The sequence below is a fragment of the Aythya fuligula genome, chromosome 4 (assembly GCF_009819795.1).
Source record: "Aythya fuligula isolate bAytFul2 chromosome 4, bAytFul2.pri, whole genome shotgun sequence".
In the NCBI taxonomy this organism is placed as follows: Eukaryota; Metazoa; Chordata; class Aves; order Anseriformes; family Anatidae; genus Aythya; species Aythya fuligula.
The window spans coordinates 50,525,327-50,540,899 of record NC_045562.1 but is presented as its reverse complement, the minus strand read 5'-3'; the positions used below and the strand labels follow the sequence as shown (position 1 = coordinate 50,540,899).

Genomic DNA, 15,573 nt, shown 5'->3' with positions numbered 1-15,573 from the left:
GGGTTCCCTGGGGGAGCAGGGGGAGACTGTGTCTGGCGGCACCTCTGCCCTCCTGGTTTTCTCGTCCAGAAGCCCTGGCACAGGGCAGTGCCCAGCCTGGAGCTTCTCAAGGAGCAGTCATTTGCCCTGGCCCCATCCCAAGGTCCCGTGGCTGCCCAAGCCCAGAGACCAGGGGATTTGTGTCCCTATTGCAGCTTCCCAGCCCCAGCAGCACATCCCTAGGCTCTGCAGAGCGAGGGCGGGCAGCTGGTAGCACGCTGGGAAGAGGAGCAAAGCAAGTGCAAATGATCCCTATGGTGGTCTGTCCCCAGGGTGACAGAGCGCAGACTTACTGTGAGCTCGAGACCGTCTTGTGGGGAGATGACAGCTGCCTGCAGTGCGGTGTCGTGAACCGGCTGCTAGCAGAGGTGTCCTGGGACCTGACAGCTGACCAGGTGAGACGGTGCTCTTGGAAGGCGATGGGAGCAGCCTGCCAGGCATTGGAGGGCAATGCGGAGCAGCACAGACAGGTTTTTCTGGCCTTGGGGCCCAACAGAGGCTCCCCAGTGGCCCCGAGGGTTCAAGCGGCTGGGGAGAAGCCTGCCTGGGCTAGGTGGGGAGCAACAGCTGGGGAGCTGCTCGCCTTCCTTCCCCAGGGGACCAGAGGTGGCAGCCGCCCAGCCCCAGGCACAGCTGTCCCCAAGGGGTGTTGTGGGGGAGTAGGGGCCATCTCCCCAGTGCCTCCAGCACACAAAGTCCATTCAAGCTGAAGCCCCATAGCTGGGGCTGGCTGCCTCGCAGATCAGGGGATCGCAGGATGGCTGAGGCTGGCAGGGCCCTCTGGGTCCACCTGCTCCAAGCCCTGCTCCAGCAGGGCCACCCAGAGCAGGCTGCCCAAGACCGCGTCCAGGCGGCTTCTGAAGATCTCCAAGGAGGAGCCCCCACAGTGTCTCTGTGCCAGTGCTCCGGCACCTGCAGCTGTTCAGCCCGTCCAAGTGCCTCACTCAGCCTGTCTCCCGGGGGGCAATTCACCTGAGCCTCTTTTTCAGGGCGTGACAGAAGACACGAAGGTGGCTGCCAGCGACGTCCTGGTGGCTCTGGCCCGCTCCCACTTCAGCTTTGTGCTAGCTGAGCTCCTGGCCCAGCTGAATGCCCCAGGGCAGATCTCCAAGGAGTTCGTGCTCATCGCTGTGGGCAAACTCCTCAGCACCAACGGTACGGTCCAGCACCACCATCCTCCCTCCCTCCTTCCCTCCCGCTTTGGTCCAGGCTGGGAGAGCTGGGATAGAAAGGGATCCTTCCCCTCTCCACGCCAGCCGTGCTGAGCTGGGGGGCACCGTGGCTGCAGCGCCTCCTCCCTCGCTGCCAGTGCCGGCTGGGGGCTCTGACCGTGGCCACTCTCCGTTCTCTTCGCAGCCCTGCAGTGCATCCCCTTCATGCGCGTGGTGCTGTTGGGGCTGCGCACCGTGGTGGGCCAGTTAGGGAGCGGCCGGATCCTGCGTGCTGCCTGCGGTGGTGAGTGGACCCTGGGGAGGGGCAGGGGCAGGGGCAGGGCAGCCCCTGGCACCTCGCTCTGGTCTCAGAGCGGGCATGGCGGGCCTGAGCCCACAGTGCTGCCAGCCCTGAGCCATCCCAAAGCATTGGGGGCGCCTGGAAAGGGTGGGTGAAGGTTTCTGTGGGCTGGAGGTGAAGGTGCCCGGGAACTCCTGGGTCCCTTTGCTGCCTTCCTGGGCTTTCCCACCGGGTTCATGTGCCCTGATGGGCAAAACTTGGGGAAGGGAAAGACAGAGGAAGGCTGCAGAGGAAAATGCTGGAGCCTGTGAGGAGACGGTGTCATGTGGAGGACAGAAACGGTGTGGCATTGTCATTGAGACACCTCGAGCACACAACTTGCCCTCGAACCTAGATCTGCTCCTGAGCTGAATGAACTGTGCTTCCAGCAGGCTGGCGGGGGGTGCTGCTCCCTTTCCTGCTCCAGGCTCCTTTTTCTCTTCTCTTGGTGCAGCTCTGGAGCAGTGGGCCAAAGTGGTCAACGTTTACATCTGCACCTGGAAAGGATGCTCCTTGCCTGCTACGGAGAAGGAGCAGCTGTATGAAAACCTTTCCCAGGTGTTCTGCTCTGTGACAAGAAACTGGCTGGACTGCCAGGAGGAAGAGGTGAGAAGTGCTGCTTTCCCAGCTGGGGATGGCAGCAGGGATGTCCCCGCCTGTGCCTCTGTCTGTGCCCAGCGGGCTGGCTGCAAGAGGCCCCAGACTGGCTCTGTGCCTGGGGCTGGGGGCTCCCTGCGGGGAAGCAGCTGAAGCCCAGGGCATTTGGGCAGGCAGGGCGGGGGGTGAGGGGTGGGGAAAACCTCTCTGCCCTCCAGAGCAAGCCCATCTCCTGCAGGGCAGAAGGGAGAGGGAGAGGGAGAGGGAGAGGGAGAGGGAGAGGGAAGGAAAAAGGGCAAGGGGAAGACCTCTCTGTGGGCAGGGCAGACCTTCAGCCTTTGACGCTGGGCCTCCCCGGTTCGTCTCCAGGACAAGCAAGCTGTCATCGGGGCCATGACTCCCTTGATGCGTGTCCTCCTGCACAAGGAGGAGCACCGGGAGCATGTCTGGGAGCAGCTCCTCTGGCTCCTGCACCAGTATCGGACGGTCCAAGACGCCTCCAGGGTGACCAAGGTGAGGTGTGGCGCAGGGCCTGGCACGGCTGTGGGGTCTGTGCAAGTGGCACAAGGGCTCAGGGATCTGTGGCATGCAGGGAGGAGCCAGGGAGCTCCCCTTAGAGAAACGTGCAACAGGGAGGTCAATGGAGATGCGAGGCTCCCTCGGCTCTTCAGGCAAGGGAAGAGCAACCATGATGGGGCCAGGAGGGAGCCAAGAGGCAGTGGGGCCCACCTCTGGGAGATGGGAGGCTTTGCTCCCACCTCCCTGGGGGCTGTTTGCACGGGGAGCTCTGTTGCTGTGCACAGTTTCTCCATTCGCAAGTGGCTTGACATGGCTTTGGCCCTTTCTTCCTCTCCTGTTCTCTTGCAGAGCCTCCTTTATTTCCTGGAGGCCCTGGAGCAAGTTCAAATCCCCGTCCCCAAGGGCAAGTGTCTTGCCATTAACAGCGTCGTGTACAGCGAGGTAAGGGGAGCCTGCACCCACACAGCCACAGCAATTCCCTCTTGGCTGAGTCTCGGGAGGACTCCAGAGCCCTGAGTCTTTGAATGCTGCTCAGCCTTGGCTCCTGGGTGGCTCCTGGGTGCTCCAGACCTGTGCGTGTGTCCCTGGGGACGCTGTGGGGTGGGCTGGGTTTTGGCTGGGGGTCCTCTTGCCACAAGTGCCCAGGGAGATGAGAGCTGGCAGCGCTGTTTCTTTTCGGGCCCTCTCAATGCTGCTGGGACTTTCTCCACCATGTGGGACCTTGTTCCCACAGCTCACTGACGACACCAAAGAGCACAGCCAGGACCATAAGGCAGAGCTGAGCCAGTGCATCCTGCTGCAAGGTAAGGAGAGGAGCTGTGGCGATGCCCCGTGGTGTCCCGGCAGCTCTCTCCCAAAGCTCAGAAATGGGGATAAGCTGCTTGCTAATGCAGGATGGGATTTCCTCCCCACAGCTCGGATCTGCCCAGAGGAGACGATCCTGTTCCTGGAGTCCCAGCTGGGCCACGAGAGGGAGGCCGTGCGCGTGGCAGCCCTGGGTCTGCTCGGTGCTCTGGCACGCTGTGACGGTCAGTACTGCGGGGTCAGGGCTTGGAGGGCTCTCTTCCGCCCTCTGGGCTGTGCCTCCACGCATGCCTCACTGGATCTCTTGCAGAGCCCACGATGGCAGAGAAGCTGCCCCAGGTCGTGGAGGCTGTCAAGCGTGTGTGCAGGGACCCCAGCATCCGGGTGAGCTGCTTTGGGAAGGGACTGTGCCATCGGGGTCAGGGTCGGGGTGGGAGAGAAACCTTTTCCCTCAGGGCAGAGGCAGAGCCTGGCAAGGCTGGACTAGAAGGGCTCTGACCTAGACAGCCATTGCCCCGCTCCTTCGTGTTTACCGGAAGGAGGGCTGACAGCCAGAGGTGATGCCGCTGCCAGCATGGGCAGGTCCCCGTGCCCCTGTGCTAACCACACTTGACCCCTGGCAGGTGAGGAGGGCAGTTCTGCACTTCATCAGGGAGCTGCTCAGTGCCAATGCCCAGAGCTGCTCAGCGTGGGACGTTGTGGGCTACATCTTCAGTGAGTTCAGCCAGAGCTCGAGCAGAAGGGTAAGGACAGCGTGCAACATCTTCCCTGGGGAGATCTGCTGCCAGGAGTCTGGCATGGGAGCCTGCTGGGGCCACGCCTGAGCCTGGGGCAGGAACTGAGAGCAACCGGGGCGGGGTGTTCCCAATGTTGTCTTGCAGGCTGCAGGACTCCTGTCTGCCCAGGAAGCCCAGGAAGAAGGAGGTCTCCAAGGGCTGTGCATGGACGTCCTGGGGTCACTGGACATCTCTGTGAGAGGGATGGCCAAAGTAAGTCCTCCTCTGTCCTGCTGCTGCTGCTCCTCTCCTCTCCTCTCCTTCAGGCCATTTGTTCCTAGCCCCCTTTGCACACCTGAGAGCTCCCCCCCAGCATGCTCTGAAGTGCTCCGGGAGATGCACACCATCCTCCCCATCTCTGAGCTGAGGCAGAAATGCTGACGGGCTGAATTGTCTCATTGTCTACAGCTCCTGTGGCCGAGGCTGCTGATCTATGTGATGCCAGCCAAGTACACGGGCATGCTGATCCCCCTCTCGCGCTGTCTCCGCGCCCTGGCTGAGAGCAATGAGCTGACAGCAGGGCACGAGCATCACGAACTGGATCCCGATGTCCTCAGCTCCCTGTTGCAAGGTAGGAGTAGCAACTCCCCCAATGAGCTCTGCTGACCTCTGGGTCTGCGTCCTGCAGGGACGGCAGCGTGGCAGGGCACGGTGTGGCTCGGCATCTCACCCAGCATTTCTTTCTCCCCGCAGAGACAATGCTGACTCCGCACAACTTGCTGGCTCGCCTGCTGGTGGTGGCGGGGTCTCCTTTTGCGGGCAGTGAACTCCAAGCTGCTGCCTTGCTGGTGATGCAGAGCCTCCACAGCAGGATCCACGGAGCTGTGGGGGCCACGTGGAACACCGAGATTCCCCTGCTGCTGCAGTACCTCCAAGGTAAAGTGCTGCTGGGGAGGGGAAGGGGAGGGAGGGCATGGCAAGTCAGCTTCCCAGCATGGCCTAGAGGAATCCCCGCCTGGTGCCCAGTGCTTGTTCTGCTGCCGTTTCATTTCCCTTCCGGGGAGCCAGCACTGAAGCTGGGGGGAGCGGTCCCACAGCGATCCATTCATCCCGGTGCATGGATGGGGCCCTTCCTGTCCCCTTGGACAGCATGTTGGTCCTGGTGGCACCTCCATGGCCCTGCTGGGGCGGTGCTTGTGGGGAGGGACGGACGGCTGCCTCTGGAGCGGGTGCAGCCACCAGCTTCCCTGGGCCAGGCCAGCTTTGCAGCAGCTCTTCTTTTGTGGCTTGGTCCCAAGCAAGGTTTTTTGTCTTCTTCCTACTTTCTAGGAGGAAAGGGGAACATCCCAGACGCTGCCGAGTGGGAGCGCCATCTGCTTCAGGTACTGCCTGCTCTCCTCACACGGGCCACAGCTCTCGTGGAAGGCCACCCTGGCGTGGCCGTGTGCCTTGGCACTGCCTCTTCCTGCTTGTCAAAGGCCAAGAACCATTCGCTTCCTCTCCTGTTCTCTCCTGCAGTTCCTGAGGGCATCCCTGGAAACCATCGGGGATGACGCCTGGACCAAGCGCCTGAGCTGTGCACTGAGCCAGCGGCTGGACAGCTCTCCCAGCAGCTCTGGGGAGAAGGTCGGTTCCCTGCCCGGCTCTCTCCTGGCAGCGCAGCCACGGGGCCCCCGCCCACGTGCGGGGCTGGGGCTGGGGCTGCAGGCGGTGCTCTGCCCACGAGGGCTGTCTGCGCTGCTTCCCCGGCCCTTGCCCCCCGCGGCCTTTCCCTCCGTGCTGAGCGGGGCTGGCGAAAGCCCATCCCTGCGTCCGGGCTCGGCTGCTCCCCGTGCGCTGGCGCCTGTCCTGCTCTGGCCCCGTTGCAGCACGCCAGGCTGTTGCTGCATCTCGGGCTTGGCTTTTTCCCTTGCAGGCTTTCCTGTACAAGGCTCTTGGGACAACGCTGGGAGCTTGTCAGGAACTCCCACACGTCCAAGAGAACCTGCTGCAACATCTGACGAGAGCACAACCTGAGGAGCCATCTGAGGCCCAGGTGAGCTTCCCTGCTCTGTCCCTGGGCCCTGCTCCAGGCCTCTTCCAGCTCCTCATCGCTGCCCACCACTGTGGCTGGCCATGTCTGAACGGCTGGGCCTGTGCCAACTGCCCCTCGCTCTTTTGTTGCAGGGAATCATTTCTCTCGTCTGCCAAGCCGCCGACAGCCACTTCGGCCTGGTCTTGGAGACACTGACAACATTTGCTGCCACCTCATGCAGTGTTCGGGGCTTGAGGGTTTCCAGACGCAGGAAGGTGAGGTGTTTGGGGTTTCACTCCCTGGCTTTCTTCCACCTGCTTTTCATCGTGGGCTGTGGGGGGCCATCGGGCGGACGTCTCACAGCATCTCTCGCAACGCAGATGACCCAGGCCAGCAGGAGAGCTGAGGCCACTTGCAGTGCTGTCATGCTCGCCCACAGCAGCATGGCACTGCGTGCCTCCAAGGAACAACTGCTCGCCCATGTGGAGGCAGACATCGCGGGCAACATCCTGCTGCTCTCCATCTCCAGCAGCCAGGTGAGAGCTCGGGGAGTGCAGGGGCAGGGCTGCTGGGTGCCCCAGCTCCAATCCCTCCGTGCTAGGGCATCCTGAGCCAGGCCATCTCTTTCTAAAGGTGCCCCAAGGAATGGTTTGTCCCAGCAGGAAGATCCAAGCCCTTCCCCTAGATTTCCCCCGTGTGCACATGTTCCTCTCGCAGCCCGTAGCCCTTCCTCCAGTTCAAAGGGTTTTTTTCTCTCTTGGGCCCCAGAACTTGCAGACCAATCTTGCTCTGGTGCAGAGCATCCTTGAGGTCGGCTGTGCCATCCAAGCTGTGGGGAACTTGGGCAGCTTCCATCCTGTCCTGAAGCACAAGCTGCTGCTGATCCTGCAGGTGAGTGCCCAGAGCCAGGGCTGCCTTGCAGGGGAGTTTGGGGCCATGCCAGGGGGCAGGAAGGTCTCCCTCCTGAGCTCCTACAGCCGTGTCCCCAGCTGGGCCCTTGGGTGCTGGCAGTCCGTGGCCATGGCTGGGCAGCTGCTGGGGAGCTGCTCCATCCTGCAGTGCCCCTGTGGGAGCTGCGGGAGCGCTGCAGCCAGTGTCTGGCAGTAGTGCCCGTCCCCAGGCAGGGTGCGAGAGCTCTCCTGTGCCCAATGCCCACTTGGCAAATTTCTCTTGCAGAACTTGCTGAAGACGACTCTCTGGGACTTCCCGGCAGCGTCCCTGCACCTGAAGGTGATTCTGGCCCTGGAGCAGTGGAGGTAAGAGCGAGGAGCTGCGGGGGCTGTGAGGTGGGATGACGTTCCTCCTGTCGGGGAGCTCCCGAAGAGCAGCTCTCCCTGCCACAGCCTAGGCTGGTTGGATTTGGGGCTGTCGATGAGGACAAGCCCAGATGCCATGCGACCCTCTCTGGAGAACGCTAGGAACTCCTCTTTTTTGGCTTCCCCTTGCCAGCAAGCTGGAGATCTCGTTCAGCAGCAAGGAAATTTGCAGCCTGCTGTCTGACTGCTGCCGGGCCATCCTGCCACTTCCTTCAGCGGCTGAGCAGATTGGGGAGATCGGGAACGCAGAGGAGGCAGTGCTGCAGCTCCAGGTAACTTGCTGTCCCTTCCCTGCCCACCTCTCGGTCAGGACCCCTCCCCAGCACAAGCTGTGTTCTGGCAGCAGCCGTGATCCTGCATCTCCGTCCCTCTCCTCCGCTTTCAGTCTCTGCACATGGCCACAAAGGCTCTGGGCCGGCTCATGGCAGTCCTGCTCAAGACAAAGCCGAGCCCTGTCCACTTCGTAGACATCGCCGAGGTGAGTATCCATGGGGTGACGGGGCAAGCATCCCTCCTGCCACCAGTGGGGACCCTGGGGAGTTAGCAGAGGAGCAGGAACCTCCTGCTGCCACACCAGGTTTTTGTGAGCTCGGGGAGGCCAAGAAGTGGGCCCTGCAGGGGGGAAAGCCAAGAGGCAGCCCCTGGCTGGCTGCAGGGAAAAGCTCCTGGGTGGGAGCAGGTGCGTCTGAAGAGAGTGGGGCAGTGCCGCAGGGCAGGCCCTCAGGGAAAGTGCCAGGAAGGGAGGGAAATGGAGAGGGATGGCGGGCAGGGAAAGATGCCCCTTGGCAGACAGAGCTGCTCTGCCCCAGGTCCTGTGGTTCTGGCTCTCCTTGGACAATCCGTGGGAGTGCAAGAGGGCCCTGCAGGTCTGCGCCCAGCTGCTGGAGGACTGCAGAGATGGAGTCGCTTTTCAGGTGAGGAAGGATGCCCACCGTGTGCCCCCTGCTCCCTCCCCAACCACCTGCAAGGGCCTGGCAGGGCAGCTCTGCCCAGCTGTGCACGGGCTGTGGGGTCCCCCAGCGCAGCGCTCTGGGGTGGCCCCTCTGACCAGTCCTGGCCTGAGCAGGGCGCGGGTGGGAGACGCAAGGGAGTGCTGGGGCCACCTCCAGCCCTTGTTCTTCCTCTCGCCCCTGCAGACAAGAGGTGCCTACCTGCCGTTTGGCGCCTTGGCGGGATTGCTGGGGCCTCTGACCTGTGAGCCCACGACCAGCTCTCGCCAGCTGGCCGCTGCCTGCCTCAGCTCCCTTCTCCACATCCAAGGTGAGTGTGAGTAGAGCAGGCGCCTGCCGGCCCTCTGCCCCGCCTGGCCCTACCGGGATCCCCAGCGGGGGCTGGGCCCTGCCGCCAGGAGGGAGAGGAGAGGCACGGTGCTCGGCTGCTGTCCTGTCCCCACCCTGTTTGTCCTCCACCTCCCCAGGCACCTGGGGAGGGATCCTGGCAGAGGGCCACCCAGTGCCACCTGCCAGCAGCGTTTCCTGCAGCCGGGGGCACTCAGAACCTGGCAAGGGCCATCCTGCTGCACCGAGTTCAAGACTGACTCCCCTGGCCCTTTCAGCAAAGGCTGGGAAGGGAAGTTCAGTTGCCCTAAGTGGGACTCCCCTTTTCTCCCCGTGCTCGTTCCAGCCAAGGCCACGAACAGGGTGTTGGAGACAGACGACCCTGTGAGCTTGTGTGAGGGGCTGAGTGCTCGCAGCGACACCTCTCAGCAGCTCCAGACCTCCATCCAAATCGCAGAGGTAAAGAGTGCCCTCAAGCTTGCATTATGTTCTGAAGAGCTGGAGCAGAGCCGTGATGGGATCTCTCCTGTTTCTTGCATCTTTCCAGATTGTTTGCAAAAACTTCCCCAAAGAACAGGCCGCACACTTCATGAATGCCATCCAGGAGCCCTTCCGGCATGCCAGAGGAAGCCGCGTGCGTGCTGCAGGCAACTGGATGCTCACCTTTCTGGAAACATGTGGCAAGGACATTGGTCCAGACGTAAGAGACATTTTGCCATGCCTTGGACTTTCTCGCTTTGGCTGTCGCACCACACATCTTGCCGTTTGTGTGCTAAAGAAGCTCTCGGTGCAGAGTCAGGGCTCGGGCAGGGTGCTAGGGGTGAAATTTCGCCTTAGAGCATGAAAGCGTGGCAAGGGAGCAGGCGTGGCTCATGGGCTGAACGCCCACGTTCCCGGAGAAGCGAGGACGTGCCAAGACGTTCTTTCTCCCCTGCTTCTTTCAGGTGCAAGGAATCCTCTCTGTCCTGCACACCTGCACAGAGTCCATGCTGGAGCCCTCGTTCATGTACTTCGTGCGCCATGCGGTACTGATCCTGGCCCGCCATCACCAGCAGCTCACGATGAACGTCATCCTCCAGAAGTTTGTGCCTATGGACAGGTACATGCGCTCCTCCCTTTCCTGCTGGGCTCAGAGAGCCATAGCTTGCCTCCCCTCCCCTAGAGCGATCCAAGGGAAGCAGCAGCTCCTTCTCCTCCACCCAAATGTCGAAGGTGTGCTGGTACCACTGGGAGGAACCGGGCATCTTCAGCCCGGCTGCTGAAGAAGCGTGAGGTGAAGGCATCCCAGGTCACAGAGCATACGGGCTCACGGTTGCACATCTCTTGGCAGAAACACACTGGAGCTGTGGAGGACTCTGGGGAGAGACAGCATTGGCATCGGTGTGCTGAAGTGCTTAGCGAGGAAGCTGAGGAGAGTGGGAGACAACAGCTCCCAGCCCAGCTCGTCCAGTCGCAGCTTGCACGCCCAGCAGCCTTCTCCGGAGTCCTTGATTGTACGTTCAGTGGCAGAGGCTTTGTGTCTGCTCCCCCACTCCCAGTGCGAGGGCAAGGCGTTGGGTGCCCTTTGCAAGCGTCTCTGGACACCGCCAGGACACTGCTGCAGTGTCTCAGCAGCTCGGGACGGCCGGGACAGCCGCTGCTCCCAGGCTGCAAGGCTGTCCTGGAGACGGGGTGTGCAGGCAGTAGAAGTGCCCCAGACAGCCAGTGGGCTGGGGCTGGTGGCAAAGCTCTTGTTTAACGGGTGCTTCTCGGGTGGTCTCATTTCCCTGCAGGTCACCTGTGCCATCTCCGAAATGGTGTCCGTGCAGTCCAAGGAGGGGGTCCAGAGCTTGCTTCCCTCTCTCCTCCCTGGGCTCCTGCTGCAGCTCAGCAAGGCGCTGGGGGAAGAGATGCTGTTTGCGCCCCTCAGCCCCTGGAGAGGGCACGCTGAGCATCAGCGGCAAGAGGGCAACGTGTGCAGGTCAGGAGCAGGAGGGGCAGGGCAAGGGGGGCTTGAATTGCCTAGCCAAGCATGGTTGGTTGTTTCCTGTCCTGCTTCCTAGGTGGGAGGCCACTCGAGGCTGCAGATTTGCTTTTTTCCTCCCATCCCTGTTTGTTTGGAGCTTGGGATGAGTGAAGAAGCGGCTCGTAAAGCTGCTGAGCATTCTTGCTCTGCTAAGTCTTCCCCTGCGGAACACTGCTCTGATCTGAGACTTCTCTGGCTCTTGCTCTTTCCCCAGGCCTTTTTGTGAGACTCTCATGTCAGTGCTGAGCAAATGCGCTGAGAAGAACTGGCTGACGCCGTTCTGGAGGCAGCAAATGTCAGCGCTGCTGGAGAGCCCCCGCACTTATGCCGAGGGCATGTGCCTCCTGACAAGGTGAGAGCCCCAGGGCAGCATCTCGCCTTCCTCTCGGTGGCTGCGCCCAGGGGAACGGCTGCCGGGGCCCTTTCCTGCGTGCTCGGGGAGCTCTGTGCAGGGCAGAGCAGCGCCTGTGCTGGAGGAGGGGAAGTCCGCGGTGGCAGCCTGCAGCCTTCCCACTTGACCGGGCGTTGCCCCTTGTGCTCTTTGTGCAGTGTCCTGGTCCGTGCCCAGCTCATCTCCCGGGAGCTGATTGAGATCTTCTCCCAGTGGCTGCGCTGGCCATCAGCAAACCTGCAGCTGACGGCCACGGCATTCTTTGCTGAGGTGAGGCAGTAGGAGGGCAGGGGGGTTCCCGAGGGCTTTTCTGAAAGAGATTGCTGCTTGGGCTGCCTCTTGCTGTGGGGAGAGATGAGAAGAAAGCGTCCCCATCGAGACTCCATTGTCCGAAAGCTCCTTTGTCCGAAGCCTGCTTGTGTGCTGTGCCTGGGCTGAGGTTGTGTCCTGACTCTCGTGGCTGTGTTGCTCTGTTGCAGCTGATGAAGGAGCCGCCTCTTGAGAAGAGGAACATCCTGAAGACTCTGCGTGTCTTGGCTGAGAAAGCACACCACCGAAGCAGCACCATAAGGCAGCTGGCAGCGAGAGCTCTGGGCAACGCAGCCGGCAGCATGCCCGTGGAGGTGAGACGGATTTCCCTGCGCTCTGACTGCAGGGATATTCCCCTCCCTAGCAAGACCCCGGGGGAGAGCTGCTTCAAGGGCCTGGACAGAGCAGCAAAGGCAAAAGCAGGGCTCCTTCCTAAGGCCACGCTCCTTTCCCTGATGCCAGCAGGGCTGCCGAGGGCAAATTGGGTGCCAAATGTCAGAGGAACAGTGCTTTGGAACAGAGCTGTCAGCCACGGAAAGAAAGAGCAGCCCTTGGAGGCAGGGAGAGCCCTAAGTCTGTGCATGTCTGTGGCTTTGCAGGTGCGGAAGCACGGGAGACAATTTGTCCAGGTGCTGCAACAGAGCCTGGCGGACACTGCCTGTCCCGAGGTGGCTGCAGAAAGCATGCTGGCGCTAGCTGAGCTCGTGAGGGTGCTGCAGGCGGTGAACTTGGGATCGGCCTTTGAAGACATCGCCAGGTCCACCAAGATGTTCTTCGAGTCTGTGAGTGAACCCAGCTCTTCCTGCCGCTGCTCTGAGAAGCGTGGGGTGGGCAGGGGCCTGCACGCGCCGCCTGGACGGCCTCTGCTGGCTGAGTGTCTGCTTCGGCCTCGTTATCCAGCTGACAAACAGCTTTCTGGTTGCAGGAAGAAGAGTGCCTTCGCTACTCGGCCTTGCGCCTCTATTCAGTCCTGGCCTCCTCAGCCTCGAGCAAGCGGTCGTTCTTTGCCGGAGAAGTCGCGGAAACATGGGTCAGCCTTTTCCTGCACCTCCGGGATCCCGACTTTGCAGTTGCCAGTGTAAGTGCCCTTGGAGCTTGCTCCCAAAGCCCCAGAAAGCTGCGTGGCCACGGCCAAGGCGTTCTGCCACTCCTGCCTGCTCAGCGGCTGCCGGGCGTCTCTGCAGATCCCCCCTAAAAGTGTTCCAGCGAGCCTTCCGCTGTGCTGCCCAGGGCAGTCTTACCAGCGAGCATCTCAGGCCTCTGGGCCCTTTTGCTGGCCACGTGCCTTCGTGCCTGCCTTTGCCTCCCGGAGCTGGTGCTCCCCTGGGAGCGGGCAGTGGGGAGCAAGCCCACGGATTCGGCCGCCAGGCATCAGGACTGGGTCGGGTGCCAGCCTAAGGGATGCAGCAGGTCCCCTCTGCTGCCGCCAGTGCCAGCAAGTGCCCCTCGGGCAGACCCCACCAGGTGGAGCTCAGCAGCACATGGCTGGCTGAGCTCCCTGGGCAGGTCCCAGATGCTGCTGGAGGAGGAATGATGGCACAACTCTCTTTTCCAGATGTGCAAGATCACCTTCAGTCTCTGTGTTCCATTTATGGGGCTGAGTCGGCCGCAGGAGATCATCTATCTCTCCGAGAGGCTGGGTGCACGAGAGCTGCAGGATGCGCTCTGCAGTTACCTGGTAAGTAAGTTGTGCTCCAGCGAGACGTCAGGGCCCTGCGGCCCTGCCCTGGCTCCCTCAGGGGAGCGTGCGGTGATGCACGTGGGGCTGGCCGGGACTGGGACATGGCCATCCCTCCTGGCCACCCACTGCCTCTCCCCTTCCCCCTGCCCCAGCTGGCTGAGGGGCAACAGAAGGCATCTTTTTGGACCCCCGTGAACTTGTGCTTTCCTGTCTTGCCCTAGGCCAGAAACGCCCCCCCCATGTTGGAGAGGCTCCGTACCGTAGCCAGGAGAGGCTGCCTAGAGAACGGGCAAAGGCTGCACCCATCGACCTTCGAAACCCTTGGTGAGAGCCCGCACTGGAACTTACCACTCCCTTTCCTGACCAGAGAGCTGTAGGGGCCTCTGCTTTCTCTGTCCTCTTTCCTCCGGGCCCTGCCTTTGCAGAACAGGGCAGACACCGTGCTGTGTCCCATGGGCTGAAGATGGGGTAGACAGGGACGCAGGGCTTTGCCTTGCAACCTGCCTCCAAGTTCCTTCAAAAGCTTGAGCAACCATCAAGGAGTGATCTGGAGAGCCTTGCACAGTGGCTCCCCAAGCATGTGTCCCAGCTGGAGGGCAGGGCTGGAAGCCAGGGCTGTGGAGCGGTGCTCTGATGGTTGCCTCTTTGCTCTGTACTTTAGCTGCCATCCTGGCAAGGAGAAGAAGGAAATGAGGCTCTGTCAGAGAGCAGGTTGCTTCACATGGGGCTGAGCTCCGGATCCGTGGGGCTGGGCAGAGGTCAGAGCCCAGAAGCAGCCCGGCAAATGCCCAGCACCAGGGGCCGGCCAGCCAGGGGGGAGCAGCTCCAGGGTGGCAGGGGGCACAGCTGCCTGGGCTGGCTGCTCACAGCTCTGTCTGTCTTGTTGCAGCTTTCCGGGGCCTGAGCAGCACTGAGGACACCCGAGTACGGAGAAGGCAGACAAGGCCCTCTGTGACTGTGGCACGCTTTGGCAATAAAACTCTGTACATGTACGTGGTCTCACCGCTCGCTGTGTCCTTGGGGAAATCCAACTCAACGTGGCCTCCCCTCTGTGGACAAAGGGTCTTTTTTGTAGGGCCCGGGGGGCACGTTGGGGCCTGTGGGGAAAAGCCTGGCAGGATGCACAAATGGATTCTGAAGGAGTTGGTGGACCTAACTGTGAGGCCTCCCAGGATTATCCATCAAACGTCACCACAATCAGGAGAGGCTGCTGACAAATGGGAGAAAGCAAACGTCGCCCCTCCAAATTTGTTTCTATCAAACTTCCCTGAAAAAGAAACTGCTTGCCACTCCTGTTCCCAACGTGTACATTTCGTGAGAAGCGCAGAGAACGTATACTACTATAACCTGGATCTTAACTTCTTCCCCCAGGTTTCACTAAAGCGCCCTTTGCACCCTTTGCACATTCCAGGAACTCATCTGGGGCATCTTTGGAAAACTGCTCTCAAAAGCAGTTCTCAATATACACTTCTGGGATGGTTTTACTCGGGTAGGCAGCTGAGCTCCACCACAACCGCTCTCTCACTCCCCCTCCTCAAAGAGGAACAGGGAGAAAAGAGGATGCAAAGGGCTTGAGGGTTGAGATAAGGACGGGGAGATTGCTCAACAATTCTCGTGACAGGCAAAACAGAGTAGGGAGACAGTAACATTTATTGCCTATTCCTAACAAGCTAGAGAAGTGAGAAACAAAGGAAAGAAACCAAAAATGCCATCCACCCTCTTCCACCTCCTCCCCCCAAGCAGCGCAGGGGAATGGGGGCTGTGGTAAGTCTATGGCACTTCACTGCTCCTTCTTGGTCACTCTCGTCCTCTGTGCTGTGGAGTCACTCCCATGGGATGCCATCCTTCCCAAACTGATCCTGCGGGGGCTTCCCACAGGCAGCAGCTCTTCCAGAACTGCTCCAGGTATGGGTCTGTACCACAGGGTCCATCCCTCAGGAGCAAACTGCTCTAACCTGGGTCCCCCACGGGCAGCAGCTCCTGCCAGACCCCTTGCTCCTTCCTGCGTGGGCTCCTCTCCACGGGCTACAGGTCCAGCCCGAAATCTGCTCTGGCAGGGGTCTTCCACAGGCCACAGCCTCTGTCGGTGCAGGGCCACCTGCTCCACTGGGGAATCCTCTACGGGCTGCAGCGTGGAACCCTGCTCCACCGTGGTACTCCATGGGCTGCAAGGGGGCAGCCGCTTCACCATGGTCCTCACCACAAACTGCATCTGGGACATACGTGCATTTCTCAACACTGTTTTTCATCAAAGAGCATCAAGCAGACCCAGAGGTTTTTCAAATGCACGAGGGGCAGGCGCTGAGCTCTGCTCTCTGGGGACAGTGACAGGACCTGAGGGAACAGCAGGGAGCTAAGCACTGGAACAGGCTGCCCAGGGAGCTTGTAGAGTCTCTTCCTTTGGAGATATTCAA

The 15,573-nt window shown here is 61.2% G+C and overlaps 1 protein-coding gene across 1 annotated transcript; it reads left to right on the top strand.

Annotated features, from left to right (window-relative positions):
- Positions 1-284: 284 nt before the first annotated feature.
- LOC116488629 (maestro heat-like repeat-containing protein family member 2B) lies at positions 285-10,511 on the top strand. Its single transcript, XM_032186335.1, has 28 exons — positions 285-434; positions 1,029-1,194; positions 1,396-1,494; positions 1,985-2,136; positions 2,497-2,640; positions 2,995-3,087; positions 3,380-3,449; positions 3,561-3,674; positions 3,761-3,834; positions 4,074-4,193; positions 4,332-4,439; positions 4,635-4,797; positions 4,920-5,102; positions 5,496-5,548; positions 5,685-5,792; positions 6,082-6,201; positions 6,333-6,455; positions 6,561-6,716; positions 6,949-7,071; positions 7,357-7,436; positions 7,630-7,768; positions 7,882-7,974; positions 8,306-8,410; positions 8,633-8,756; positions 9,120-9,232; positions 9,321-9,567; positions 9,718-9,872; positions 9,936-10,511. The coding sequence occupies exons 1-28, from the start codon at positions 285-287 to the stop codon at positions 10,509-10,511; spliced, it is 3,951 nt and encodes a 1,316-aa protein (XP_032042226.1).
- The last annotated feature ends 5,062 nt before the right edge of the window (positions 10,512-15,573 follow it).